The sequence below is a fragment of the Oryzias melastigma genome, linkage group LG9 (genome assembly GCF_002922805.2).
Source record: "Oryzias melastigma strain HK-1 linkage group LG9, ASM292280v2, whole genome shotgun sequence".
NCBI classification, from domain to species: Eukaryota; Metazoa; Chordata; class Actinopteri; order Beloniformes; family Adrianichthyidae; genus Oryzias; species Oryzias melastigma.
The window spans coordinates 19,340,634-19,367,077 of record NC_050520.1 but is presented as its reverse complement, the minus strand read 5'-3'; the positions used below and the strand labels follow the sequence as shown (position 1 = coordinate 19,367,077).

At 38.8% G+C, this 26,444-nt stretch overlaps 2 protein-coding genes across 9 annotated transcripts; one reads left to right on the top strand and one right to left on the bottom strand.

Annotated features, from left to right (window-relative positions):
- Positions 1 to 22: 22 nt before the first annotated feature.
- Positions 23 to 15,948, bottom strand: si:ch211-166a6.5 (clustered mitochondria protein homolog). 3 transcript variants are annotated; one of them, XM_024276011.2, is made up of 30 exons: positions 15,864 to 15,948; positions 14,624 to 14,659; positions 14,289 to 14,528; positions 13,214 to 13,323; positions 12,948 to 13,119; positions 12,115 to 12,252; positions 11,893 to 12,047; positions 11,665 to 11,819; positions 10,123 to 10,245; positions 9,904 to 10,036; positions 9,720 to 9,812; positions 8,267 to 8,433; positions 7,265 to 7,444; positions 6,741 to 7,178; positions 6,582 to 6,655; positions 6,401 to 6,505; positions 6,218 to 6,318; positions 5,990 to 6,142; positions 5,838 to 5,900; positions 5,520 to 5,752; positions 5,332 to 5,416; positions 4,460 to 4,613; positions 4,243 to 4,382; positions 3,963 to 4,043; positions 2,897 to 3,022; positions 2,710 to 2,819; positions 2,540 to 2,633; positions 2,318 to 2,443; positions 2,165 to 2,238; positions 23 to 1,136 (listed from the first exon to the last, which is right to left on the bottom strand). In XM_024276011.2, the coding sequence occupies exons 3-30, from the start codon at positions 14,335 to 14,337 to the stop codon at positions 617 to 619; spliced, it is 4,152 nt and encodes a 1,383-aa protein (XP_024131779.1). In that variant the 5' UTR covers positions 14,338 to 14,528; positions 14,624 to 14,659; positions 15,864 to 15,948; the 3' UTR covers positions 23 to 616. The 3 variants fall into 3 exon arrangements, with proteins under 3 accessions (XP_024131779.1, XP_024131778.1, XP_036069465.1); XM_024276010.2 differs by lacking the exon at positions 15,864 to 15,948 and adding an exon at positions 15,671 to 15,814; XM_036213572.1 differs by lacking the exon at positions 15,864 to 15,948 and having other exon boundaries at positions 14,624 to 15,037.
- ddhd2 (DDHD domain containing 2) lies at positions 15,474 to 26,402 on the top strand. 6 transcript variants are annotated; one of them, XM_024276016.1, is made up of 20 exons: positions 15,474 to 15,591; positions 16,052 to 16,223; positions 17,822 to 18,014; positions 18,890 to 19,080; positions 19,153 to 19,242; positions 19,677 to 19,797; positions 19,878 to 19,967; positions 20,040 to 20,181; positions 20,275 to 20,483; positions 20,915 to 20,964; positions 21,054 to 21,173; positions 21,277 to 21,372; positions 21,630 to 21,770; positions 21,883 to 21,909; positions 22,302 to 22,457; positions 22,665 to 22,767; positions 22,850 to 23,011; positions 23,226 to 23,333; positions 24,514 to 24,682; positions 24,763 to 26,402. In XM_024276016.1, the coding sequence occupies exons 2-20, from the start codon at positions 16,104 to 16,106 to the stop codon at positions 24,842 to 24,844; spliced, it is 2,370 nt and encodes a 789-aa protein (XP_024131784.1). In that variant the 5' UTR covers positions 15,474 to 15,591; positions 16,052 to 16,103; the 3' UTR covers positions 24,845 to 26,402. The 6 variants fall into 6 exon arrangements, with proteins under 6 accessions (XP_024131784.1, XP_024131782.1, XP_024131785.1 ...); XM_024276014.1 differs by having other exon boundaries at positions 16,052 to 16,229; XM_024276015.1 differs by having other exon boundaries at positions 15,483 to 15,677; positions 16,052 to 16,229.
- Positions 26,403 to 26,444: the final 42 nt, after the last annotated feature.

Below are 26,444 nucleotides of genomic sequence, written 5' to 3'. Positions count from 1 at the left end.
TCAAACAGCTCAAGTACAAAACTTGGTTCCAAAAAACACTTTTATTGAAATGAAAGTGTACTTCAAACTTAGAGAAAATGAAAAACTTAACCTCAAATACCAGCTTTGTTGCACAACACTTTGCAGTATTAGCACTGTCAACACATGTCAGTAAGTAATGTAATTAGAAGCAATTAAAAACTCACAAGGAAAGAATTTATTTTTCAGATTTTAAAACTGGGGAATACTTTTTCACAGCACAACACTCTATAGGATTAAGAAAGTTTTTGCCTCAAGTCACAAAGAGGTTTGAACAAACAACAAAAAACATAATTTTCAGAGAAAATATTTAAAGAAAAAAAAACAGGATTGTGAGTCTTCCTGGTGCACACACACTGTAGAATAAAATGGTAAAAAAATTAGCCGGACTATTGTTAAAGTTGATCTAAAAACATCAGTTGTTTTGGCACATTGTAGTATCTGTGGTGCATCTACAGACAACAGCACCTGAAGATGGAACATTTTTATGAATAAAGTAACAATCCTATCTGCTTTAAATCACATTTAAGTTGAAATCTTCAGTTCGCCTTACAGCAGTGACTTTTAGAATCTCCCAAACCCAGAAATCGTTATGCTTTTACTCTTTAGCCTCGCCGCTGACAGAGACGCTGTCCACTCCGTTTACCGCTTTGCTTCCTGTTCCATTGACCGCTTTTGAACCGACAACATCTGCCCAGGTCATTTTACTCTTAGGGCTTGACGGGCTGAAAGGGCTGTCCACAGCTCCATTCATTGCACCGTGTTCCTCCGTCTCACTATCATTCTTCCCTTTCTTCAGATCAACAGCTGCAGCATCAGAGCCGCTTTCTCCCTCATCTTTGCTTTGCTCGCCTGCTTTTTCCTCAGCTGAAACGGAAGCTCCACTCTTAGATTCGTCTTCCACAGACTGCTGCTCCTGGTTATCACCGCCGTTTTCCTCTGCTTTGTTTCTACCATCCTGACCCTCCTTCCAGCTTCCTGTTTCCTTATTTGAAGTTCCTTCTCTTGCGTTAATGAGGTCTGTAATGGCAGAGCCAGTAATCAGTTTGATCCCCAGTTCTTTGGCCGCCGCCACTTTCCGTTCCAAGTGTTTCTGCTTGTATTCCTGGAACCTGTCACTGTGGGAAAAAAAAAAAACATGCAATTTGTCATATCTTTGTGGAAGATAGTAGAAATATGAGGGAAAAGAACATAGATATGATTTGGGTAATGTGTTTTTTCCCATCTTTTCTATATAATTATGGAACAATAACATGTGAGGAAATTATAGCAAAAGAAATAATGATAACTAATCACTACATGCCTTAAAAAATTTTCAAACATTTTTAAAGAGCCACTTTGATTGACATTTTGTATTTTTAACATGTTCTTGTGTCCTTCTCATGATTTGAGGTATATTTAAAGACAATTTTGCTTAAAGTTCTGAGTTATTCTTTATTCAAATAGTTGTGGATCAGGAACAAATGAAAAAAGAAAGAGCTTATAGCTGTGATGTAGAACCTACAACAGCAAGCCACAAGCAGAAACTATTCCCTAGACAACAACAGTTTTTTTTTTTTAAATCTTGGCTAAAAATGGCAAAATTATAACTAAAAGACCACTGGGAGCAATAAAAATAGATCAAAAGACGATCAGATTGGGACAGTTTGTTGGAAACTTGTAAAGAAATGTTTGAATCAAAGGTTCATCTACAGAGTTTAACACTTTTACCTATCTTGTTGCTTCAAGCGAGACAGTGCTGCTTTTACTTTTTAAGCTAATCATCTTTCTCTCTCATACACAGAGGCTCTGTCATGATGAGGCTTTGAAGAGCTGTTCCCATGCTCAGGGTTCCTACAGGTTTCTACAAGTTATATATTTATGACTTTTTAAGAGCCTCTTAAGGCCACTAAGAGCAGAGTTTAATTCCCGTTTCACACCCATCATGTGCAGCAAGCCTCTGACACATAGTGTCAACCACGTGGGGAATGAACTTTCTCCCACTGGGTCATCATAAATTTGAACTTCCCGATGCTGTGAACAAGCCTGCATCATCAGTGAGTCATTTGGAACTGAATAGAATGACATTACTTTCTTAGTGGTTTGAATATATTTTTTAATATATTACAAAGACAAATGATAAAAAAAAAAAATCAAATTTATGTACCTGCGTGTAATTCTTCGGATTCCTGTAACCAGAACCATCTGCTCCAGAACCGTTTCGGTTGTTGGATTCAAGCACTGAAAATAGGCAGGACAGCAAAGCAAAGTGAGTGGGGTTTCATCCTCTGCACGAGCGCAACACGAGTTCCTGCCGTACCTCTACAGTCTGCTCGGTGCAGTCAGCTCCTGCCTGTCTGAGCGTGCGCTCCACCTTCACCGCCTGCTTGGTGATGGTGCTTAAGAACTCTTTGCTGCAGCTAGTCTGTGGATGGTCCTCCCCAAACTTTGGAAAATAAAAAAAAGCATTAATGAATGAACTCAAAAGCAGTTGGTCACGATGTCAGCAGTTTTTTTTTTCTTTTTTATTGCAGTCGCTAACCAGTGACGTGAAGGCCGTGAGGGCTTCTTTCTCATGGGTCATGGCACTTCTGTAGTCGCCCTTCCTGCACATCCACTGAGCCAGAAGGTGCTGACTGCACATGCAGATAAAAAAAGATTGATTATTGAAGTAAAACAAATCTACAACAAAGCGCTTGAAAAACATCTTACGTGAGAGCAGTGTTAAAATCTATGAGGCCAAAGAAGGAAGTGTTGAGTCTCAGCGCATTCTTTAGGAACTGGCCGGTCTGATCTTCAGTCAGCATCAGACCAAGACAGCTCTGCAAACAAACAAAAACTGTCAAAAAATTGGTTCATGGGATGGGGTAAAAAAATCACTCAAGTCTCAGTAACTTACATCCACAGTTGCAGTGTAGGGGTGGTCTTCACCGTGGACTGTGAGGATGAGGAGACGAGCTCTGAAGAAGCACCTCTGAGCCAGGGCCGTCTCCCCTCCAGCGTACGCATACACACCCAGGAGGGCCTATGTGTAACACATTAGAATCAATCAAACCACCACACAAAAGCTCCTCATTAGGGCTGGCTGTCACCAATAATCTCTGGAATCAATTTGATTCAATTCACCAGAGCCTGAAACAATTTGATTCTGAGGTTTTTTTATTTTATTTTTCTCGATTCAATGGATCAACTCAATTTGATTTGATTAAATTACATTTAAGTTTTCACATTTAGACATATTTGTTTAGATATACATAATTAATCTATATATATGTTTTAAAGATATTCATATTAATCTAATACAGTTCAAATACTGTAAAACGTATTAGTGAAATTATGATGTGATTTTTAATACCATACAGTGCTAAATAGATTCTCAAATTTAGAAGCTCCAACAATTGTTCTGCCTCTCCTGGAGGGCATTTCAGTTTGACCACTAGGTGGCGATCGCACTTTAGCATTTCACCTTATTCCAGAAGAAAAAAGTATGAGCGAAAAACTGTGTTTTAGACCAAAAAGGGTTACTTTAAAAATATTTCCTTAATAGAGTTTGGGAAATTAATAAAGATGTTCATTTGGTCAGAAATCTATATTAAGGTCCATCAAGCATTAGCTCTAGTCGTCCTATGGGAAATCACATTATACTTTAGCATCAAGCTAGCAGACGTTTAGAATCGATTAATTGATTTTATCAACCAGGACCTACTCCTAATATAATAATCATATAATAAATATGAGCATTTTCCAAATAATGAAAATGTGGATCGTCTATTAAATAATTTTTTCACCAAATTTGTTCAAACACAATGCATTGTGGTCCAGATTAGTCAAATCCAGTGATCATTGATGCTCAATGTTTTTTTGCAGAGACTTCGGGGAAATTTGTAAGGCACTCAAAAATGGCAAAAGCACTTCATATATAACTTTTGGGACACAGGGATTTTGGAGTATGAGTTAATACTCACATATTGCTGAATAGTGTTGGGATGGTCAAAGCCCAGCACTCGTTCACTGATGACCACTGCTTTCAGCTGCACGCTCCGAGCCTTAGCAAGAGTCAAAGTGACCACGAGTCACGACAACATTCAGACGTCTTAAAATGAACAAATTCTATCCACTCTAACACAATGGAGTGTGTACAAAAAAAAAAGATAATTTGCCCTGAATGAGTCACTGCTATTCAATGTGTCCCTTGCACAACTGTGTGATTGGCAGACATTCAAAAATGAGTAAAAGTAGCCTTACTTCAGCCGAATTCCCCTGCAGGAAGGTCACCTTTGCCAAAAGGCTGTTGCAGTAACAGGCATCTGGGTGGAGGTCATCACACACCCTACCATAGAGATATGCTGCTTCCTTCAGCTTCTCATGGGCCTGTTCCAGCAGACCTGTAACAGTATTAGTGTCAGTTAGATTTTTAAACCCACGTTAGTCATGACAAGGCCGGTCTGATTTAACGACTTACCCTTCTGAAGGAAGTTCTGTGCAGCATGAAACGCATTTACAGCGTTCCCGACCGGCATGTGAACATGTTTGACCACGGGGAAGATGTTCAGAATGTCATCTGGACTGATGGGGGCTTTGTTTTGGGTTTCCAGGAAGTAGTCTCTAAGTCGCAACTGATGTGAACACAAACAGAGAAATTAAAGTTACTTTTCTGTCAGTTTACTTTTTTTACAGTTTTATGCAAATATACATGTTGCAGATTTTCCTGTCAGGGCCATCGTCTGACCTTAACAAGGCAAGTTTAGCGTGACAGTCATTTTAGAAAGAACTGGTTTGTCCTGGCCAAAACAACTCATAATTGTGTTTTTTTTTAAGTTGGATTTGATGAGATTTGACTTAGGTGTGTGCTTTTATGAGTAACACAGGATCTGAAACCTGGGAAGTGTCTGTTATGTTACCACCCTGCAAATTATTTCACAAAAAAAACCCAATAATGATAATAAATCAAAAACTTTGATTTTTTTTTTTTTTGAGTTGCAATATAAACTTTGTTTCCCAGTAATCCGAGCAGATTTCTCTCCTGTTGTGGAAACAAACACTTCAGATCAGGAAAACCACATAAATACTCATGATTAACTATTTCATTGTTTTTTATATAAAAAAAAACCCATAATTCTCTTGTAAGCAGAGATATGGAATAAATTACATTTTATTTTATCTCTTTTGAGGGTTGAATTGATTTAGTTCTCTTTAATTTTATGATCATTGGAGATAATGTATTCTCACGTTCTGATGCATAAAACCTTCAAATCTAAATATTATTTCATGTAATTGCTGATGGTGTAGTATATATTTTGAACATGCTACTGTAATAGGAAAAACATTGCTTACCTGCAGTCCAGTCTTCAGACAGAACTCTCTGAGCAGAGAGAGTTTCTGAAGACCAAAGTGTTCCACCAGGTGGTTAGGACCAGAGCTATCACGGAGACAAAACTCACTTTAATTACTACAGTATTGCACAATACACAACCACAGCGAGCTTATATAAAGGACTACAAGGAAGGAGTGTGGAACCCCACCCGAGGCAGTTAGAGATGTCGTATGTTTCTGCAGCATCCTGGCAGACCAGATTCCACAGCTCAGCACCTGTCAGCAGGCTCCAGGGTGTGTTCTCAGAAGAGCTGGCGGTGCGGCCGCGCCGCCTCGACTTTTTCTTGGTTTCCTCTCCAACGAAAGAGGCTGTGAAGTTTGGGACTAACAGGCAGTTGAGGAAGTGGCTGACTGCTGCAGAGAAACTTGGTATGTCCACACCCTGCAAAGACATATCAAGACAGTGTAAGGAGTGAACACAACAATGAACTATTGGAGAATTAATAAAAAGAAACATTATCAAGTACCTGTAGGAAAGTGTTGAATACTCTCCTGGCTGAGCGAGTGAAAATCTCTCCTATCACTGACCTCTGGTGAATGCAGAAATAGTTAAAATAACCTCACCAAACATCCACAAATGAAAGAACTTTCTTCATATTTATGCTGTTAAATAACTAACCATTATATGCCTGAGCCGCTCCGTGTGTTCTGACTGGGTGATGGACTTGCTGACGTGCCCCAAGTACCGTAGATTGATGCCTCTCAGGTGTAGCGCATGTTTAAGAGACGCTCCGTCCATCGGCGCTTCTCTGATTTGCAGGCAAGATTGTATCTACAGGCACAGAAAACTGACATGAGTCCATTTTATTTACTCTAAGACATGTCTGTAATGCACATGCACACTTACAAAGGCTGGGATTTGATGAGTGATGATGAAAGCTGCAGCTTCCCTCAGTAACCTTTCTTGCAGATTTATTGATGCGTTTTCACTCGGAGGAAAAGCTACTCCTGGAACATAGAATGGATAAGCTCTGATACAATCCTAAATAAGTGTTGATGTAAACATTTGGTTGCTTTTTGGTGCAAATACCTGGAGAAAAAACATTGGGGTTGAAGCGCATCTCAAAGATGATGTCACTAAGTGACCCCACTTCCTTACACGCGGCTCGCATGGCATCAGTGGACCGAGAGTCCGCTGTGAGGAATCATTATTTTAACTCCAAATGTTTTTAATGAAATGTGAATCTTAGCTCTGACAAAAACAAACTTACATGCTAGTGCACAGTTTTCAAAACCTCCGTTGTCATCCAGCTTTTCTCTGACAAGCTCTGTGAACTGGGTGTGTCTGAAAGGAAAATTAAATCCATACTTTATGAAAAACTTTGAAAAAAAAGTGCATTCCACACAGGTTTCTGTTATCCAGGACTTACTTGTGTTGGATAAAAGCCTGCACCAACTCTGGTCTCAGCCTGCAGAGGCTGTGAGGAAAGCTTCTTGGAAGCCCAGAGGTGGCACAGTAATTCCTTGGCCATCCCTCTTTTTCACAACCATTTTTCTCCACATCCTGTTCACAGCTTTTGTCCGTCTTTTCATCTCCAGTAACCGCATGGGTTTCTGTCTCCGCCTCTAGACAAAAGTTAGCATCGGCGGGGAAGGTCCGGAACAGGTCCAGTAAGTAGAATCGCCCGTCAGCTCCCAGCAGCCCCTGAGCATCCACAGAAGTGAAGAGTGGTACTTTGTGACCATTAGGTGTTAATACGACGTGTCTCTGGAGGGACAGAGATTTGGCTGAATGGGCCAAGAGGGCAAGCAGCTGTCTGCGGTGGGGGGACTCCTGGGGTCCTGCATTCACCCCATAAAGCAAACCTCTGCACACAAAGGGAAAGAACATTTAGGACTAAAAGCTCATGAAAGCACGTGCAGTTTAACAGCAACCTCATTCTAAAGTAAGTACCTCGCAGCAGGACTGGATTCTTCTCCCTCTTCTGAGCTTTCTAAGCCAGGCGCCAGACCCTGAGCCGACAGCCGCACTCCTCTGTAGTCCACAATAGCTGTAGGTAGAGTGTGCAGTCCCTGCAGCCCCTCTAAGTCACTGTACGCCTGAACACCTCTCAGCTCCAGCCTCTGAGCCGCCCTTCAAAAACAGAACGAGGGAAACAATATTAAATTAGATTATAGCATTACCTGCGATAATGCTAGTGTGAATGCTGTAAGCTTAAGGTGGCAGCTGAAAATGCTGAAACTGATAACTAGCTAAAAATATTGAAGCTGATAGCGAATCTGTTGAAGCTGAAAGTTTGCCAAAATATTAGCTTAATGCCAAATTAGCCCCAAAACTGGAAACATTTCTAATTTTGGCAAAACGGCTAGCATAATGCTAAAAAATTAACTAAACCTTAAATTAGCCTAAAAAACTTGGAGCATTTCTTAATTTGCCAAAACAGCCAGAATAATTCTAAAATACCAGCTATACTTCAAATTTGCCTTAAAAAAATGAAAAAAAAAGTCTAATTTTGGCAATATTTTATCCTTTTGTCTAATTTAGCCAAAACAGCAAACTGAAAGCTAAACTCCAAATTACACCCTAAAAAATCCAGTAGTTGCTGAACATACTAAAGTTTAATGGTGAATCTAGCTGAAAGTATGCAGAAGTTCACACATTTCAAAGTACGCAGAATTTTTGAAAGATTTGAGCAATTCATCACTCATTTCCCATGGGGCATATTTTGCTTGATATTTCAAAAATCATAAAGCTTATGAGTACCAAAAGTACAGGCAGTAATGTTCTGAAGGAGCTGAACATTTTGATACAAGATTGCTGAAATCGCTGAAAGTGTAATTAAAAATGTGTAATTTAATGTGCCAAAAAATGTACAGAAAGGCGAAGGAGAACAATAAGGTCTATCTATATAAAAATAGCAAAACAGTTTTTTAGTATCCATGTTTCGTGTCTCACCTGCGACCCCTTTCATTGCCAAACATCCCACTGGCCGCTCCTTGGCTCATGAAGAGGCCACCCCACAGGAAAGCTGGGTCATCTGGGTTTCCATTCACTGGCTCTACAAAGCCATCTATAACGGTTTCTGCTCCTTGCATGACAGCCCTCACAAACGCCCCGTTAACCTGAGGAGGAGGAGAGAGTAAATCACAATGCTCCAGACAAATTTTGGAAAAACACCAAAGTATGGAATCAGTATTTTATTGTTTCTCTGTATTTCATACTTTGTTGTCACAAGTACAGTTGGATTCTTTTTTTTCTGGATGAAAAAGAGAATACATAACATTATTTGATCAGAAGGGAAAAAAAATATTTGGAAAATTTTTTATTTATTTTTTTTCCCTCTTTTTTGTCATTTAATCACATTTAATTATTTTCATTTGTAACATTCCTTACAAGGTGAATGTTTCACTTTGCGTCAGTCATGGAAATAAGATGCTACATCTACCTTTCATTTCAAGCCATGAATCCCATCTGTCCTGACATTTCACCACAAAGTATCAATGATAATAAACAGAAAGACATTTCCTTCAGAAAGCATCAAAATATATATGAATTAATACAGAATTTAGCTTTCCTTGTTCATCATCTCTCACTTTATCGATGGTTAAAGTATGTCTTAAAGACCCAGAACAATAAACGTTGTGTTTTTAACATTTCTGTTGATGGAGAACATACATAAAGAAAATTAAGCTCTTCTTTATTTGAATTCTGGGGAATCAAGAGCAGATGCAAAAATGCAGTATGCAAAACAGCTTATTTGTGACATAGAAAATGCATATAGATCCATAGACATCTTTGTTTTCTAAAGTCAAAACTATCTGGTTGGTTAGTTCAAACGTTGTCTTTTTGTTGTACCGCTAATGTAAGGTTAGGGGTGTGAGAGGCTGTAAGCTAGCGCAAGATTATTTAAACAGATGGATGACAGGAAGTAGGGACGGGCTAACAACTCATAGGCAAATTTCTAATTAACCCTTGCCACTCTGCAGAGACTATGTCCTAGTAAATGACACAGACTTTTCATAATTAAAAGACCATTGGGAACACCATTACAATAGATCAAAAGGTTATCGGAGTTGGACATTAATCTAGTTTTCTTCTATTAAATTTTGCAGCCAAGTCGCAAAGATCGACTATTTTTAAACCATTGATTTGTGATTTTCCCACGCAACATAGCCAGTATTTGTGAGTATATCGATATTTAAGTGTCTACAACTGTACAAAGTTCAGAAGACCTTTTTTTTTTTATAGAAATAAAAAACTTTTTTGACTGTAAAATCATATTGTACTTGATCTTTTAAACACATAGCAAGTAACAAGTATCACTTTAAGACTTTGGAAATATATCTGAAACCCTACTGACTATTAGACATAAGTGTAAGCGTAAACTATAAGCTTCCGTGACACTTACCTGTAGAACAGCTCGGTCTCTCTGCACCCTCTCCTCCACACTTCTCTGTGGAAGATCTCTGGCCCCTTGTAACTCCTCATTCCAATCTGGAGTCTACAAAACCACAGAACTGCATTGTTTGGTTCCAAGCCGAATGGCTGCCATGGGAAACTCCTGACAAAGAATTGCACCTCCTTCCACTAACCTGCGCTGCTGCCTGTTTCTCCAACCCCAGTCTGCTGTAGGAGTTTTTGTGAGCTCGAGAAGCACAGGGAGGCCCGAGCCAGCTCGGAGTGTGGTAAGGAGTGGGAGTCACCTCCACTGATGGTTGCTGTGGCCTGAAGAAAGAAGTTGGAATTTACTGCCTTATCCTGGTTGAATTGGTGCATTAAGGTTCTCTAAAAACAGTTAAAAGGGGGGTTACCTGGCTTTGAGGGTGGTAAACGTCTGCTTGAAAGAAGGACTGATGTGACAGAGCAAGTCAGTGAGACAGTGGTAAACTACAGAAGACTGTGCAGGCCGAGGATCAAATGAATCTTCGGTGGATCTGTGGGTGAAAATAAATGATAACTAATCAAAAAGGTGAGTTTTTCTGTATTATTCTGTCACTTTGCGAGTGCAAGCTAGTGTCCACTGAAGATTATGTGACCCTGGTTGTCAATGACAGAGTTCAAACGTTTCCTGTTGGCCTTCGCCAGGTTTGCATTGTAGCTGCTATTTTGGTCCATTCCTCCATGCAGATCTTCTTAAGAGCTGTGATGTTTTGGGGCTGTTGCTGGGCAACACAGACTTTCAACTGCCTCCCACTGATTTTCTATTGTTGCTGAGGTCCAATAGATCACTCCAGAACCTTGAAATACTTTTTAACCAAGCCACTCCTATGTTGTCTGGGCGATGTGTGTTTGAGATCACTGTCATGCTAGTAGATCCTCTTCAATGACTTCACTGATGGAAGGAGGTTTTTGCCAGAAGTTTCACCATATATGGCCCCATTATCTCTTCCTGAATACAGATCAGTTGTTTTGTCTCCTTTAGAGAAAAACAGCCCCATAACATGATGTTTCCACTCCCATGCTTCACAGTTGGTGTGGCGCTCTTGCGTTCTTCCTCCTCCCAACACAATGAGTGGCGTTTATACCAGAGTTTGGTCTCATCTGACCACATGACATTCTGAAAATCTTTAAAAGGGCCTTGGCATTTGCTGGTTTAAGCATGAGAGACCTTTGAAGTACTGTAGGATTTGAATCCATAACAATGTAGTGATTTACTAACAGTAACTTCTACTATTGTGGTTACAGCTCTCCTCCAGTCATAGACCAGTCCCGCTGTGTAGCTGTTTCTTAACCTATGTCAAGATCACTTTAATGTCACAAGTTGAGATGTTTCATAGAACCCCAAATGGATGGAAACTGTCAAAAATCTTGCAGTTCTTCTGTTATCTAATATCTGATCCAACAGTTAATCTTTCAAGCTGCTTGCTTATTTTAGATTAGTTCATCCCAGTTTTGTTCAGGTGAAGAGTCTTGTCCCTGGTGTCCTTGGACAGCTCTTTGGTCTTGAGGGAGAGGTTGCAGTCTGACATTTAAGGATGTGGACAGATGTCTTTCATACAGTTGAAACAGGTAACATTGATATAGGTAACCAATGGAAAACAGAAGAGGTTCTTAAAGAAGTAGTAACAGATCAGTGAAGGACATAATTTTTGCTAATTTTTTTAGCCAAATACTTATTTTATGCCCCTGTACACAAGATAATTCATTAAAAAATGTATTATTATTTCAGGGATTCTTTATTTTAAATGTTGTCTCTCATAGCTAAACTATACACAGAGCTCCCTCATCTTTTTAGGATGAGACAACTTGCAGAATATGTGACTGACAAATACTTCTTTACCCCACTGTACAGCTTAGTTTGAATAAAATGAAAACATATTTTTTTGGGAATATATAAGCATAAATGCAGCTACCTGTTGAGGAAGAAACCTTTTACACAGGATGTGATGTCACAGCGCCGTCCCTCCACTGTAAACACTGTGATGTACATGAAGTCTCCCTGCAGCTTCCTGTGGCCTGGAGGTGGGTTCCAGCAACTAAGAGACAAGTCTTTCAGGTAACCGGGGGCCTGAAGGTCAAAGAGACAGACATTTGTAGTGTTTGAACTAAAATGCTTGAACAGATTCCTCATATTGTCATACCTCTGTCTGGGAGCTGTGAGGCAGTAGAGCCATGAGCGGCCTCTCCGAGGAGCCAGGGAGGAGGTACTCCGGTGGACCTCCATCATGGCTAGTTACTTCTGATTTTGCATTGTTTAAAGAGCGCTTCTGGATTTTTCCATTTGGTAAGGCAGCATCTGCACAGCCATAAAGAAATAAGTTTTCAAATAGTTTTTGTGTTGCTGTCGGTTTCTAAATGTTTACCTGTAGCTTGTGTTTGCGTGATTGCTTCCAGGACGCTTGGTGAGCGTCCTTCTCTCAGAGCATCCTGAGGTCCAGAGGCTCTCAGCAGCTCCACAACACGGGCCAGATGGAGTCTAGCTGAGTGGTAAGTGTACGGCTCTGGAAAGACAAGCGTGCAGAGGCCAACACTAAATGAAACTCGCAGTGATGTGGGAAAGGTCGGACGAACTTGAGAAAAGTCTTGGAACATGTAGAGAAGTCTGACTGAATCATTTCTAAACAACTGTAAGCCAAAATGCCAAGTTAAAAATAGTTTTTTTTGTTATTTTGTTTCTGACTCCAATGAAAATTGTATTTTTACATGTTTCTGTAGCACTTTTCTTATTATGTAGGGACATATACACAAAAATGTAAGATTAAAACTATTTGAGTATTTTGTCATTATTGGATCAGCAGATGAAAACCCGGTTCGAAAAAGCTCAGGTTCCCTTCTCTGCTCCATTCTGATGCATCCACTTGCAGACAAATAGATCCATCAACATCTTCATTTTGATCTGCCATCTGGCTCAAAACTGGATACCTCCGATACTACTCGCCATTTTCTGCTACACTAATGTTAGCTTGGATTTTTGAGGTGTTTGTCACTAACAGTAGAAGTGTAAACATAAACAAAGAGTTGATGGGAAATTAGCCAAGGCTAACTTCTGAGCCAACAGTCCCGCCCACAACCCAGAGGCAAATTTCGAATGAACTCTTATCTCAATTCATCTTAATTACAAAAAAAATTCTTCATAAGAACCTGTGGGACAAAGGTGAAAAACATTGAAAATGATGATAAAAATCACACAAAGTACCTTCTACGAGGCGCATGCTGACCCCTGCTTTCAGACCCTTGAGGCTCTGCAGTTCTGCAAGGGGATCCAGAGTTTGACCAGCTAGAGCCAGAGACAAGCTGGAACGTGGACTGACCTCATTTCTCGAAAGCACGTTCATTATTGCATCTTGAACGAGCCAAAAGCCATTAACCTACAAAACAGAGACCATAAATGTCCTTTGATTGTGAATTTTGAAAATGACATATATTAATCAGTGTAGCACACATTCAAGCACGGGTTTGTACCTGCAGTTCAAATGGCTCCACCCCTGCTCCCTGGATCTTTACAGGAAATGATGTCTCATCATCTTGCTTGACAGCAATTGAATTATTGCCGCTAGACTGGCTGAGTACATCTGTATTAGAGAAAAAGATCAAAGTAAAACAAAAAAACGAAATTAGCATAATCATTAAATTGTGTAATAGTGTAAAACCAGTTTTTCTCCTTGAATGACAAGAGATCTACCTGGAAATGGATTAAGAATTTGCATAAGAGTGCCTAGAGGGACGAGACATGAATGCAAATGACAGAAATTGGGAAGTAGCTTAAACGTGGAACCCATTTGCTGAACTACAACTAAGCAAAAACAGGACTCAGCGTGTTCCACCAGCTGCAGCTAGACTAAAACCTGTTGAATTTGCCTATAGCCTTCATGTCATCGTGGGGTGACGGGACAGCCACACCCAGCTTTGGCATGTGGAAGAATCAGACTTGGACACAAAGAATAGAAGAAAGAAAAAAAAAGAATCACATTTGGCAGTAGAGTGCACTGGCTGAAAGATGTCAGCTTCTATATTCTCAACACACAAAAGGGTCTGTGTTCTTGCTGTCTGTTTGGGGAAACTTTACTTTTGGAAAGCACACCCCCCAAAAAATAGCTGATCTTGATTCGTTGTGCGAACATCCCTCCTCCCTGCAAACCTGAAGCCAGCTTTTGAGCAGACAGCAATGCATTTGGAGCCCAATTAGATTCAAGTTTTAATATTTTATGAGCAAAACACATCAAATCTTGAGATGCACCTGTAGGAATTACTTCTGTGTAAAAATAAAAAAGTCTTTGTTCCTGGTGGGGGTAAATCTGAATGCAGTTGATGCTAATCCGATATATATGGTATAAAGAGGTTTAAATGTCTATTTTTTTTTTTACATTTTGGAAAGAATGTTTGTACGGATATGCGTGAAAGGACTTCTACCATAGAATTCCTAAGTCAAACAGCAGATTTGTGCAGAGCAGCAGATCAGTGCCAAATCTCCCCCCTCTAGTGTGTGAGGAAAGCAAAAAAACAAGTAGGAAAAAACATCACTGCAGGAATTACTCACCAGTCTTGACTTGATTTCTCCCACCTCCTCTTCTAAGTTTGTCCTTCATGGCGTTGAGTTTCTGTTTCTCTGAATCCCTGCAGAAGTCCTGCTTCAAACTCCTGGTTCTCTATGCAGCAGAAGGGAGAAATGGACTTTCTGAACGATCTCTCCCAGTGGAGTGAAAGTGTTTTGCTTCCTTTTCAGGTTGGTGACTCCTGCCCCTGATCTGAAGACAAACTTGGCTTATCTTTTCTGCCTCTGCAAGAAAAAAGGAGAAAAAAGAGGCCACACCCTCTTATTGCTCCACACAAACTTTGTTGGACTGGGTGTGTCTGTGTTGTAGCTTTACTCACCCGTCTTCCTTCAGGCATGTTTCACTCCTCCCCCACCTTGAGTGAAATGAGAAAATTATGCACACAGAAATTCAGCAGTGTAATGACCCCGGTCAACCAACCACATTGCTTTTGCAGGCTTTTATAGACTTGTTGCAGCGGTGAAACATCTGTACACAAATTTTGCTTTATGGTTCCCATCAGACGCTGCCCTAACATTCAACTAGCATCTCGATTGGTAAGATTGTAATGTCAAAAAGTAAACTTCAGCACTCTAAAACAGCTGTAAGAGTGAAAAAAGTCAAACATTTTTTCTCTGTCCTAAAGACAAAAACATTCCTTTCTTGAACATTATTTTGAAAAGTCAGCATACATTCAAAACATCCTTAATATATTGACGTAATAAGGAGGAAAACGCATGCTCGATGTGTTAATTCAAGTTTAGAACTTTAAAAGAACCACAAAAGCAGAATTTAGTGTTCAGACGACAGCTTTTATTTGGGGGCGTTCCCTTTACGTGGTGTGTTTCTGATGTTACCTTCAGTGTGCCTCGTAAATCTAATTTTTATGAGTTCAAGTTATTCCTTTAAGTCAACACAAAACGTTTTGAAGCGACACTTCAAGTTTAATATATTTGTATTTTTCTTACATAGCAAATTAATTAACGCATCAACGAAAAGTTACATTATGCTCTGTATAATCATAGAATGTGAGGTGAACATTACATTTATTTTATCGAGTTGCCACCCCAAAAAAGGTTTAAGTTCCTTACGGGAAAAATGTAGGTTGCTCAAAATTAATTTTAAAACAAATCTTTCTTTATTTGGCAGACTGAATTTAGTTTTCTGAGAAGCATTTAACATTTCCGACAGCACTTTAATCTATCACGCTAGCATTTGACAACAGATTGTCCTTGGCTAACCGTGCTAGCTAAAACAAGCTAAACAACGTACATAAACTTCCCCACTAAAGTCTATGTAAAGCAGTGGGTGAGTTTAGTCAACGACTTGTGTGTCTATTTTTATTCAGCATAAATACTGAGCGAAAACAACGAATGAAAACAATTACCTTTCAGGTAGTTACTTGCTAGCATAAGCGGCATCATCTGTTGGTGTCAACATTTGTTTTGCTTTACAATCGCTTCTAGTTGTTTGCTAATATCCGTAAGCTTTTGAGTCCTGTACAATGTAACAAGCTGCAGTACACAGCACAACTTTAAAGAAAACCACCAATCATGTAATGTAATCAGTATAACCGTTACCTGTCAATATGAATGATTGATTGTTGCCGGATTAGGACTAATAAAGCTATTGTTAAGTCCCGGATGAAGACACTACTATTAATGAACGTTTGCCATTGTACTACACGGTTTTACTGGTTATGTATTTGCTGTGATCGCCTCTTCTTCCCCATAGCTGCTCTTTATTCATGTGCTGCTGGTTTTTACAGGTTCCCTGGGAGAGGCCCTCCTGCCCCCCCAGAGAATAACTGACTCGGGCTAATGTCATCCAGTCCAAATGAAGAAGGGGGTCTGTCCCAGGCGGCCTCAAATGAAAACAACCAAGACCTGCTTGGCAAGCCCACTCAGTCAGGGGCCAAAGCCAACACACCAGAAGAGCAGGTGAAGGTGTGGATAGACAGTTGGGTAGTGAGGACAACAGTGTTTACCTGAACTATCAAACTGATCATGATGAATCTTAATGCATTCTCAAGTAGATTTCCATTGTAGTTTGTTAATTTAAGCTCTCCAATGCTATGTCTAAATTCCCTCACTAACCCCTAAAAGATTAAACTAAAAAAACATAATTGAAACATATTAAATATGAATTAATTACTGTGTTTTGATGATTAAAACTTTAATGTTTTTTTTATATCCAAAACTATTCAAATGTAATCCATTGTGGTCTATATTTGACAAAATATTGAGCATCAATGCACACAAGGTTTTCACAGAGACTTCTGGGAAATTTCTAGTGCATTGGATGTTGGAATTGTAGACACGCGACAAATGCACTATGTAGTGCACCAAGTTGTGAGCATGGTAGTAAAGGAATTCGAACACAACCTTTGTCTTGTGTAATTGGCTTGCATTCTTCATAGGACACATACTTGCCTCAAACTTTTTTTAGTAAAATATTTAGTTTTCAGGGTGGGTGCTCTTTAAAATTCTTTAAAATACTAAATTTAGCTTCTTTGAACCTATATTAACTCTAGTGGAGTTGTTTCAGCCAGTGTAACTTTAACCAGTTTTGCACGTTGTCGTAAGTGGGATTGGTTGCCATGGATAATGTTGTATTTAGTGAAAAACAAAGTAGTGAATTCTTGCAGAAAAAAAATTATATATATTTTTTGGTTAGTTTGGTTAGAGCCAAACATGAAAAGCAACCTATTTGAATGTGGATTCCGAGTTGACTGTGGCTCACCTGACAGTAGCAGATAAACTGAAAAAAAGATATTTGTATATTATGTCCTCTGTTATTATGCAACAAGAAGTACAGTTATGCAAAGAAGCCAAGATGAAATATTTTTTTTATTTGTTCAGGAAGTGCCAAAGTCACACTTTTGATAAAGTCTTTTTATTTCAGAGTTTATTTTCCATCCCAATGTTACAAAAAAAATCTACCACTGATATTATGAGCTCAGTAAACATAGCACACAAAAGTATTATCTGCCAGTCAATGAGATTTATTTTGTTTTTCAGTTTGGTCATAATCTTATTATAAATCTGTACGTCCACAGCAGTCGCGTTTATCCATAAACCGCGCTGGTGATTTGGCAGTTGTGTGCTGTGTGTGCGCTTGGTGTCAAACAGTGGCAAGCTCTTTTATTCGGCCCAGTAAACAGGGTGCTGTGTTGTCGTTAATTTGAACAGAAGAAAGAAAGTCAAAGGAAAGCGGTCGCTTTTAAACTGGAGCAGTTTCCGCAATGGAAAAAGAGGCAAGACGCAACATGCGGAGGAAAGAAGATTAAAATGAGCTTTAACTGTTTTCATTTACTTTCTTGTTGGATTTTAGCTTACTTGTGAGTATTTCTTTAAAACAAGTCAGTCAGCTTTGTTTTGGCATTTTTGGGGTACTGTGGAGCCAAACAGTAGTTTGCTTTGTAAAGGGAGACTAAAGGTGTCGTCTTTTGCAGATATTAGTTGTTTTACATAGTATTACAGCTAAAGTGAACATTTGAATATCAAATCCTAATCCTCTTGTCACATTTTTTCTTCAGCTTTCACGGCTGTTAGATGAGGCCTCTCCTACATCCACATCCTCTTATGAAATGGTTGACGAGGAGTCGGTTCCAGACCCGTACAAAGACGTCCAACCTCACTGGTTTTTCTGTCGTCGGGCTGATGACAGCACATCTTGGCTCCCTTTCAGCAGAGAGGATTCTGACAAGCTAGAAAACACATACACCACTGGTAAGAAACATTTGCTACTTTGCATTATTTTATAGGCTAAATATGGAAAATGTAAAAAAAAAAAATAATAATAATAATACACAAGTCAAGTAGTTAATTTCAAGGAATTTATGCCTATATTTTGCTGTTTACTTGTTCCATTGTAACTGATAGACTCCAGAGGAAGTTAATCCTGATGGAATTTTTTTGAGTCATAATTCAATTCTCAATTGACATTCAATTTGCAATTTAATAATACAATTTGAAAATGCATTTTGCAGTTGACAATTCAATATGCAATTCAGGCTTGAAATATGGAAATACATTTTGCAACTTAAAATTCAATATAAAAATAGGAATTGTCATTTGAGAATTGCGCATTACTTTGAATTATGACTCAAATGTCAATAAAGGGACAAGTCACTGCAAAAAACAGCAATACAAAAACTGAAAACTACAGTAAAGTAAACTTTACATTTTAAATCACGAGACAGGCTTTTCTGTTTGCATTCCTGCTATAAGAAATTCTCTGTTGTTACAGAAAATTAATAGTAAAAAAAGTTTAGTTAAAAAATATATAGTATAAGAAAAATTTTATATGCTAAAAATCTTAAAGAGAAAATTATTTATCAAAGTAATTGTATTTATTGAGGGGGTAAAGAAAAAAGAATATAACCACATTAAATCTAATTTACTTTATTAAAGAAATGCAAAATTGATTCCTAAACTCATGGATCAGTGTTTCCTTTACAGAATTTGGGCAAAAATAGCTGTGTGATTAGGTTTTTATTGGAGAGTTGAACATTTTAGTGGTGAAAATCCAAATTTTGTTCAATAATTCTTGTGCATATGCTTATAAGAATAAGACATTGGATCTTTGTCATATCGGTTTGCAGGAAATCCGGACGAGGAAGTCGTTATTGCTGTGGATGGTGAACGATACGATGTTCATGTTAAAGAAAGAAAACGCTACGCTGTGTACTGGGAACAGGGTCCCACTGAGGTCCGCCGCTGCACTTGGTTCTACAAAGGCGATAAGGACACTCGGTTCATGCCGTACCCAGAGGATTTTAGCAAAATGCTGGAGGTACTCTGAATTTTTTATTTCAAGTCTCTGTGTTATTTCTTTGTGCATCACACCTGTTCTATAACTGTTTAGGAAGCGTTTAAGGACGCAGTGACTTCAGATCAGTGGAAGAAGAAAATTGACTTTCCTACCGGGGAGACTGTCATCCTACACAACCCCAAAGTGAGCTGTGGCTACAAACTGTTTTACTTCTGCTCGAACAGTTATTTTATTACATTTTCTAGTATTAGTGCAATGTTTGAGTATGGGACAAACCTACTTACCACAGCAAATCATTCACCACCTTCTCCTATTCTTTCCATCCTCTTTGTTCCAATAAACCACTCTCATGTCCTCATTCAGTACATCCATACATGCAGCTCTGCTTCTCAGAGCCACTGAAAGCCAACAAACATGGCCGCTCTCACTACAAATCTTCCACTCCTTTCCATTCATTCTGACTCCTCTATTTAGTAAATTTCCAAAAACAGTTAGAGTAAAAGAAATGTTACAACACTCTCAAAAATACTCTCTAAAATATTGAAATGATAAAGAATGAGCTCCAACAGTCCGTGGTTCTTTAATTTCTTATGTTTTTTTTTGTTTACTCCTCTCAGCTCATAATGCAGTATCAGCCAATTGGATTGCAGGACGACTGGATTTCCTCTCCGTCAGAGCAGACTCGACCTCGCACAGTCAAGAGGGGAGTTGACAGTATCTCTATTGACATACCTGATGGTATGTGTGTTTTGGGAGATTTTTTGCAAATTATAATCTCTATTATTTACTTCAAACTGTAAATAAATGTTTGTTTTTAGGGGAACCTGATCAGGTGGATCATCTTGTTTTCATGGTGCACGGCATTGGCCCTGCGTGTGACTTGCGTTTCAGGTCCATCATACAGTGTGGTAAGTTTGTGTGTATATCATACAGATGCATCAGTGTGTCTGCTTTACCTTTTGACCTTTTTTTTTCTTTAGTAAATGACTTTAGGAGTGCCTCGCTGTCCCTCCTCGCCTCCCATTACAAGCGAGCGCAGCAGGACGGGCTGGTGGGCCGGGTGGAGTTTCTACCAGTCAACTGGCACAGCGCTCTGCATGGGGATGCCACTGGTGTAGATGAGTAAGTGTCAGAAAAAATTCATATATTTTCATCCCTTTACTGATTATAATTGTTAAAATTGTCCAGCTGATGTGCTATTTTTTTTATTTTCAGGGACATCCAGAGGATCACTTTACCCAGCATCAGCAGGCTGAGGCATTTCACCAACGACACACTTTTAGACTTATTTTTCTACAACAGCCCAACCTACTGCCAGACCATAGTGGACACAGTGGCCTCAGAAATCAACAGGCTTTATGCTCTCTTTAAGCAGAGGCACCCGGACTTCAACAGAGCTGTTTCTCTAGTGGGCCATAGCTTAGGTTAGTCTTGCACAAATACAGAATTAAACATGTATGGCACGCCTGAACTGTAGGAGATTGTTTCTTCAGCTCACACTTTGACAGTAAAATTGATTAAACTTTTACAAGAGAGTGAGAAAAATGAGACAAAATCTAACTTCTATGAGCCTTTATCTAACATTTAGGATGACTGATTGTTACTTTTTTTACTCTCTTTTGATCAATTACATTGCAGATGAAATTCAAATTTAAGAACCATTTTTCTTTACTCTCCTTATTTTAGAAACTGGGATGTATTTTCTACACTGTACATTTTGTAAAATGTTTTTTTCTTAGCAGTATGTTCTGAACTGTAGCCTGTGGAAAAACCGCTGTACTTTAAACAAACTAGAATGTGAAAATTCCACATGTAAATTCTTCTGCTGATTCCTGAGCTTTTACTTGCTCCTCAGGTTCCCTGATCCTGTTTGACCTTCTAACAAATCAAAAGACGGAATCAGAAGTGAGAAAGTGGAAACAACCTGAAGTTATTCTCATTGTTAAAGAAGTACTATACCAACATTCTCATCTCCCTGCCCTTTTGTGCTTTAGGTACCATCTGGGAATCCGTCTTTTCTGAGCAGTAATACTTTGGAGCAGATTTTAACCAAACTGGACCTAAAGCAATACTTGGATATATTTGAATCGGAAAACCTTGACCTGGAATCACTGGTATAATATACACACATTTGTGTTAGATTTCGTATAAGGTAAAAGATTTTTTTTTACTTTATTTGCGACACACATATTAAAAAATTTGGTTTATCTCTCCTAGAGTCTCTGCAAAGACAGTGATCTTAAAGATTTGGGAATTCCTCTGGGACCTCGGAAGAAAATCTTAAACTGCATTAAGAGAAGGTGGCTCCCAGAGGTCAGATCTCATGTTTTGGACATTTTTGCTTATTCTTCGGTCTCACTTAAGTGAACATTGTAAATGCTAGGTGTGCTTTTCATGAAATGGTTTTTAATTTCAAATGTTCAAAGCAGCAGGTTTTATTAAATAGTGTTTATGAATGCACTCTTTATTGCAACCTTTGGTTGTTTCTTTGAACTAGGCTTTCATTTTTTTTATTTTTTTTATTTTTTTAATGATTGCATTGTACAGATATACTTTTTAAATCTACATAGGACTGCAAGGCAGCAGCAACACTGCAGATCCACAATGCTGAAGACCCTGGAGAATTGTCACCGGAGCAGTCCCGTTTCTACAGAGCGCAGTCTGTCACCAGTGCCGTGGACTATGAATACTTCAATGTCGGCATTGGACAGGTAGCACGCATGCACACAAAAGCTGGTGTGTATTTTTATTTTGTTGCGCTGTAGATGATGCTTTGGGCCATCACCTTCCTGCTTCTTTCCTTACCCCGCTTGCCCTGGACAGAACAATGGAGGCATAGCCAAGGGACAGGTGTGTCTCCCAAAGGCTTTACGTTAAGCCTTGTGATGTGTTGTATCTCACTTTGCCTGGAGTTTCTCTCTGCATTCTGTGCAATCTTGTCAGCCAATGTTCTCGTGACAGTTTCCTCTGAAGTAGAATTTTTCGATGGCTTTATGTGCCGATTAAAGCGGACAACTCGAAGCCACACATGTTTGTTTTCACTCGTCTCACAAGTCTTGCATGAGTCGCCATCTCCTCAATTTTCTCCTGATTTTCATCATTCAAGACAAAATGAGCATTGTGTAATCTCCATCTGTCCCTCCAGGTGTGTACGTGTCTTCCTGTGAGGAAAAAAGAGCAAATCACCCTCAAGTAGCACTTTTAATAACCCCACTTTTCTCACTTAATCTTCTTTCTCGCAGGTCTCCATTGACTACCCACAATTAGCATTCCAACCTCAGGCCTTTTTTGCTTTTGGCTCCCCAATCGGAATGTTTCTGACAGTTCGTGGACTCAAGCGCATCGATCCAAATTACACTTTTCCCACCTGCAAGAGCTTTTACAACATCTACCATCCAGTGAGTTATCCTGTATTTGTGTGGTTTACTCTCAAAGACCCTTTATTTGGTGTTTGTTCACTGGGGAATTTTTTATTTTTTTGTCTATTTTACGTTTCAACTAAGAATTAACTTTTACCATGAGAGCCATAACGGAGAGTTATTTGAAACAAATTTTGTTTCCACAAAAGAAGGCAATGATTTGTCTTTCCAATCATCTATTTGCAGTACGATCCTGTCGCATACCGGATAGAGCCTATGATCGTCTCTGAGGTGGATCTGGAGCCTATGCTAATCCCTCACCACAAAGGCAGAAAGAGAATGCATCTGGGTTTGTCTCTTTGTCATCCACTGCTGTAGAACATAAACGCTTTAAAGGTTTTAATCGTACGTTTGAACTCTTTTTCACGTAGAACTAAAAGACAGCTTGACTCGAATGAGTATGGATCTAAAGAACAATGTACTGGGATCCCTGCGAACGGCGTGGCAGTCTTTTGCCAGAATACCTGTTGCCGCGCTGCCACCAGTGGAAGAAGGAGAAGCATCCGCTGATGCAAACTCCCAAGAGGCACAGGGTAAGGAAGGTTTTGTTTTTTTTTTCTTTTCCTCCCCTGTAATGATGGGTGGTGCATTTGTGCATGCGAGACGTAGCAAAAAGGCCCCAAGAGGATGTCTAACTCAGTCTTCCTGTACTTCTCTCATCCCTCTCTGCATGTTTTCCCCCTCCCCACCTATCTGTTGGTTTCTACTGCTTCCTTGCACCTTTTACCCTTTTACCTTATGTCTCAGCCTCAGCAGCAGGTAGTAATGCTGATGCTAACAAAGGAGACAAAAATGCTGATATTTGGAGTAAAATACTGGAGTGGCCTTGGGCCATTCATACGCATTACTTAAAAGGTAAGCCAGGCTGGTGATGAGGTTAGAAAGGCTAAAAAAAAACTTTAAATTAACTCTTACTTCTGTGATTAAGATTTCTACAGTTTTGTCTCAGAAATCTGTACATTTGTAAAGGCCTGTGAGTGTTTGAAGTAAATCCTTTATTGGTTTGATAATCTCTGTTACACCACTATTAATGACAAAACAGGCAAACTGTTTTCTTAACAGACTATTTAAGATCCCATTCTACTGCAAATTTTACATAATGTGTCTCATTTTTGCCACAGGCCTTTAGCGTATATTCGCTTTACCTCCGCTCATGCATAACCACATTCCCATCTGATAAGTTTTTAGCTATTTTAGATGTTTTTTTTTACACCTGGCTCTTCCCTGAGGCTTCCATCCTGCTATAAGGTCTCTTTGGCTGAATTTCAAAAATATTTTACCCTCAGGAAGACTTTGTACGAGTGGATCAAGTAGCACTATAGCAGCATGCCAGAAATGACAGTTTCTTCCAACATAAGTAATGCTACGTTATGTAATTTGAAAGGTTGATTTTAATTTTTGTGAAGTCCGTGCCTGCTCTACTATATCACTAGACATTGACTTAAACATGCATGTGAAGCTGGCAGTTTAGTAATACTGTGATTTTTTTTTTATTATTATTATTTCTTAACAAGCATGTATCCTCTGAAGTAACCCCACTAACATTTGCTTATCACAATTTCTGCTTAATTAAAAAGAATGATTTTTTTTAAATCAATTAGAATGACAAACACGCTTTTGATATATGCAATTACTATTCAGGTACATCAGAAAAACAATACTTCTGGTTTGTTAAATATGGATTCTAAATAGAGGTACCATTCAGACAGTTCATGTTACTTTATGTTTTCTAATTCAAATGGCGGCATCACGTACAAACCTCCACCAGGAACAGCAGTACAGTTTGTGCTCACACTTTATTATTGTACCATGTACTCCCAAATTGTTCAAACATTAACCAAACCCACAAATATTTCTGTCAGCTAAGTAAAAGTAATCTGAACTGCACTGTTTTCATTAAGTCTTGCTTAAACATGTCTTTCTGTAGTTATTTAATTATTTGCTCTAGTTTTGAAAAACAAAATGAGCTAAAACCGACAGCTGGTCATCGTTTACTGTGTGCATCTGTGGCCTCAACTCACTTCTGTCTCTTCAGGCGTCTGCGTGGAGGCCGAGTCCTCCATGAACACGGAGCAGACGGAGGAATCTGAGATCAAAGTGGGGATGCTGAATGGAGGGCGAAGGATCGATTATGTGCTCCAAGAAAAACCTATAGAGAGCTTTAATGAATATTTGTTTGCCATCCAGTCTCATCTGTGTTACTGGTAAGTATTTCTATGAAGATGCAGACTTCTGTATTTTTGCTAGTTTATTTTTCTGATTATTACTTTTTGCCCCTTTTTAGGGAATCTGAAGATACAGCTCTGCTGCTGCTGAAGGACATTTATGACAAGCTAGGTGTGGCCTTTGAACAGCCACAACAATAATGTTTGAAGAATGTTTATGACAGTTTCATGAAAATGAAGGAGAAGGTGTGAGGGCACAGACTGAACAATCATCTCCAAGAATGCCTTACTGACTGAGACTCATCACACTTTCTCTGACAACAGAGAATGTGTGGCTGCTGCTTTCAGGTGATCTCTGTCCACTTTTGTCTCTGAAACCTAAAACAAGTTAACAGGGTCTGCCTGGAGGTTTACGAACAGTTGGCTTTAAAATCTGATTGCACTTTCAAAAGCCACCTTTTTGCTTTTCCTGCAATGTTGCAGCTACTAGAAGATTTAGGTTATAATCGTGTTTGGGAATGCTCATCAGAAGATGAACAGTTTTGCACATGTGGCTTGTTAGTTTCCGTTTCTTTTCAGAAGTAAATACATTTTTCTAAGCATTTTCACAAGAAAAATATCCAGAGCTTGAACAAATAAAACAAAGATTTAACAAAAATTTAATTTCTAAGCATTAAGTTTTCTTGAGCGTTGAAGTGTTTCCTTTATGAAATGTTAGATTTTACCTTTTCAAATAACAGAAGTTTTTTTCTTTTTTGTTTAAGAAAAATATAACTGATATGTTGTCTGTTACAAATTTCCTGGCAGCTAAATTCTCTTCTGCATCAAATCTTAAACTTAGACATCTAGTAAACATTTGTAGTGTTAGAATGGTGGTAAATATTTGCCACTGTCATTTCACAAAGTCCATCTTTTCAATAACAAAATGTTCATGTTGCTACATTGATATTTGGTGTGGTAACATTTGTGTAAGTTTGATTATATGTTCTATTTCTGAATGAAGTAATACTGATGTTTGGAAGTGATATGAAGCAATCAGGGGCTTAAAAAACAGCGAGTTTGTCTTGTGATGTTTGTCAATGCTCCAAGTGTACGTGTATAAGTTATGCTAATTGCACAAAGCATTTCCATTCATTTTTTACCACTTAACTTTTCTGTTTTCTTCTTATGTTCAGAACATTATCACACTACCAAATGTATTATTATTTTTCATATGAAGTCCAGGCCTTGAGAGCAGGTATTTGTGCTTGTTTTGTTTTTTAACTCCATTATTTTTTGGAGAAACACCCCTAAGAAGTCAGCAGACAAAACCAGCAACCAACCGGTCCTCGAGGATTAGGAGTTGCCTTCATAACTAGTGGTCACTAAGCTAAATGTATTTATTTCAACTGAAAGAAGAGTTTCTTGGTATACTCAAAATATCACACAGAGCACATCAATATTAAGTGGTGAAAGGTGTTGCAGATTGAAAAAATGAAAATAAAGATACATTTATCAATTTATTTTTGATTTGTTTTCAATTATGCACTTTCAGATATATGAAGTTCTCAAGATGTAATTTATTCCTATCTGCCACATTGTGAAGCATATTGTAAAATGTGTGTTTATATGCAAAAACAGCACAACTGTTGACACTTCATCGCTCCAATTGCAGCAGTTGAAGACTCATGCCAAAAAAGCAGATGTTTTTCCCCTGATCACATACCCAATAAATGTAGTTACGTGTTTTATGTGCCATAATAAAACACTACTCCAGTCATGTTGTGTCCTGTAGATCTTTGTCCACATTGGATTTAAAGTT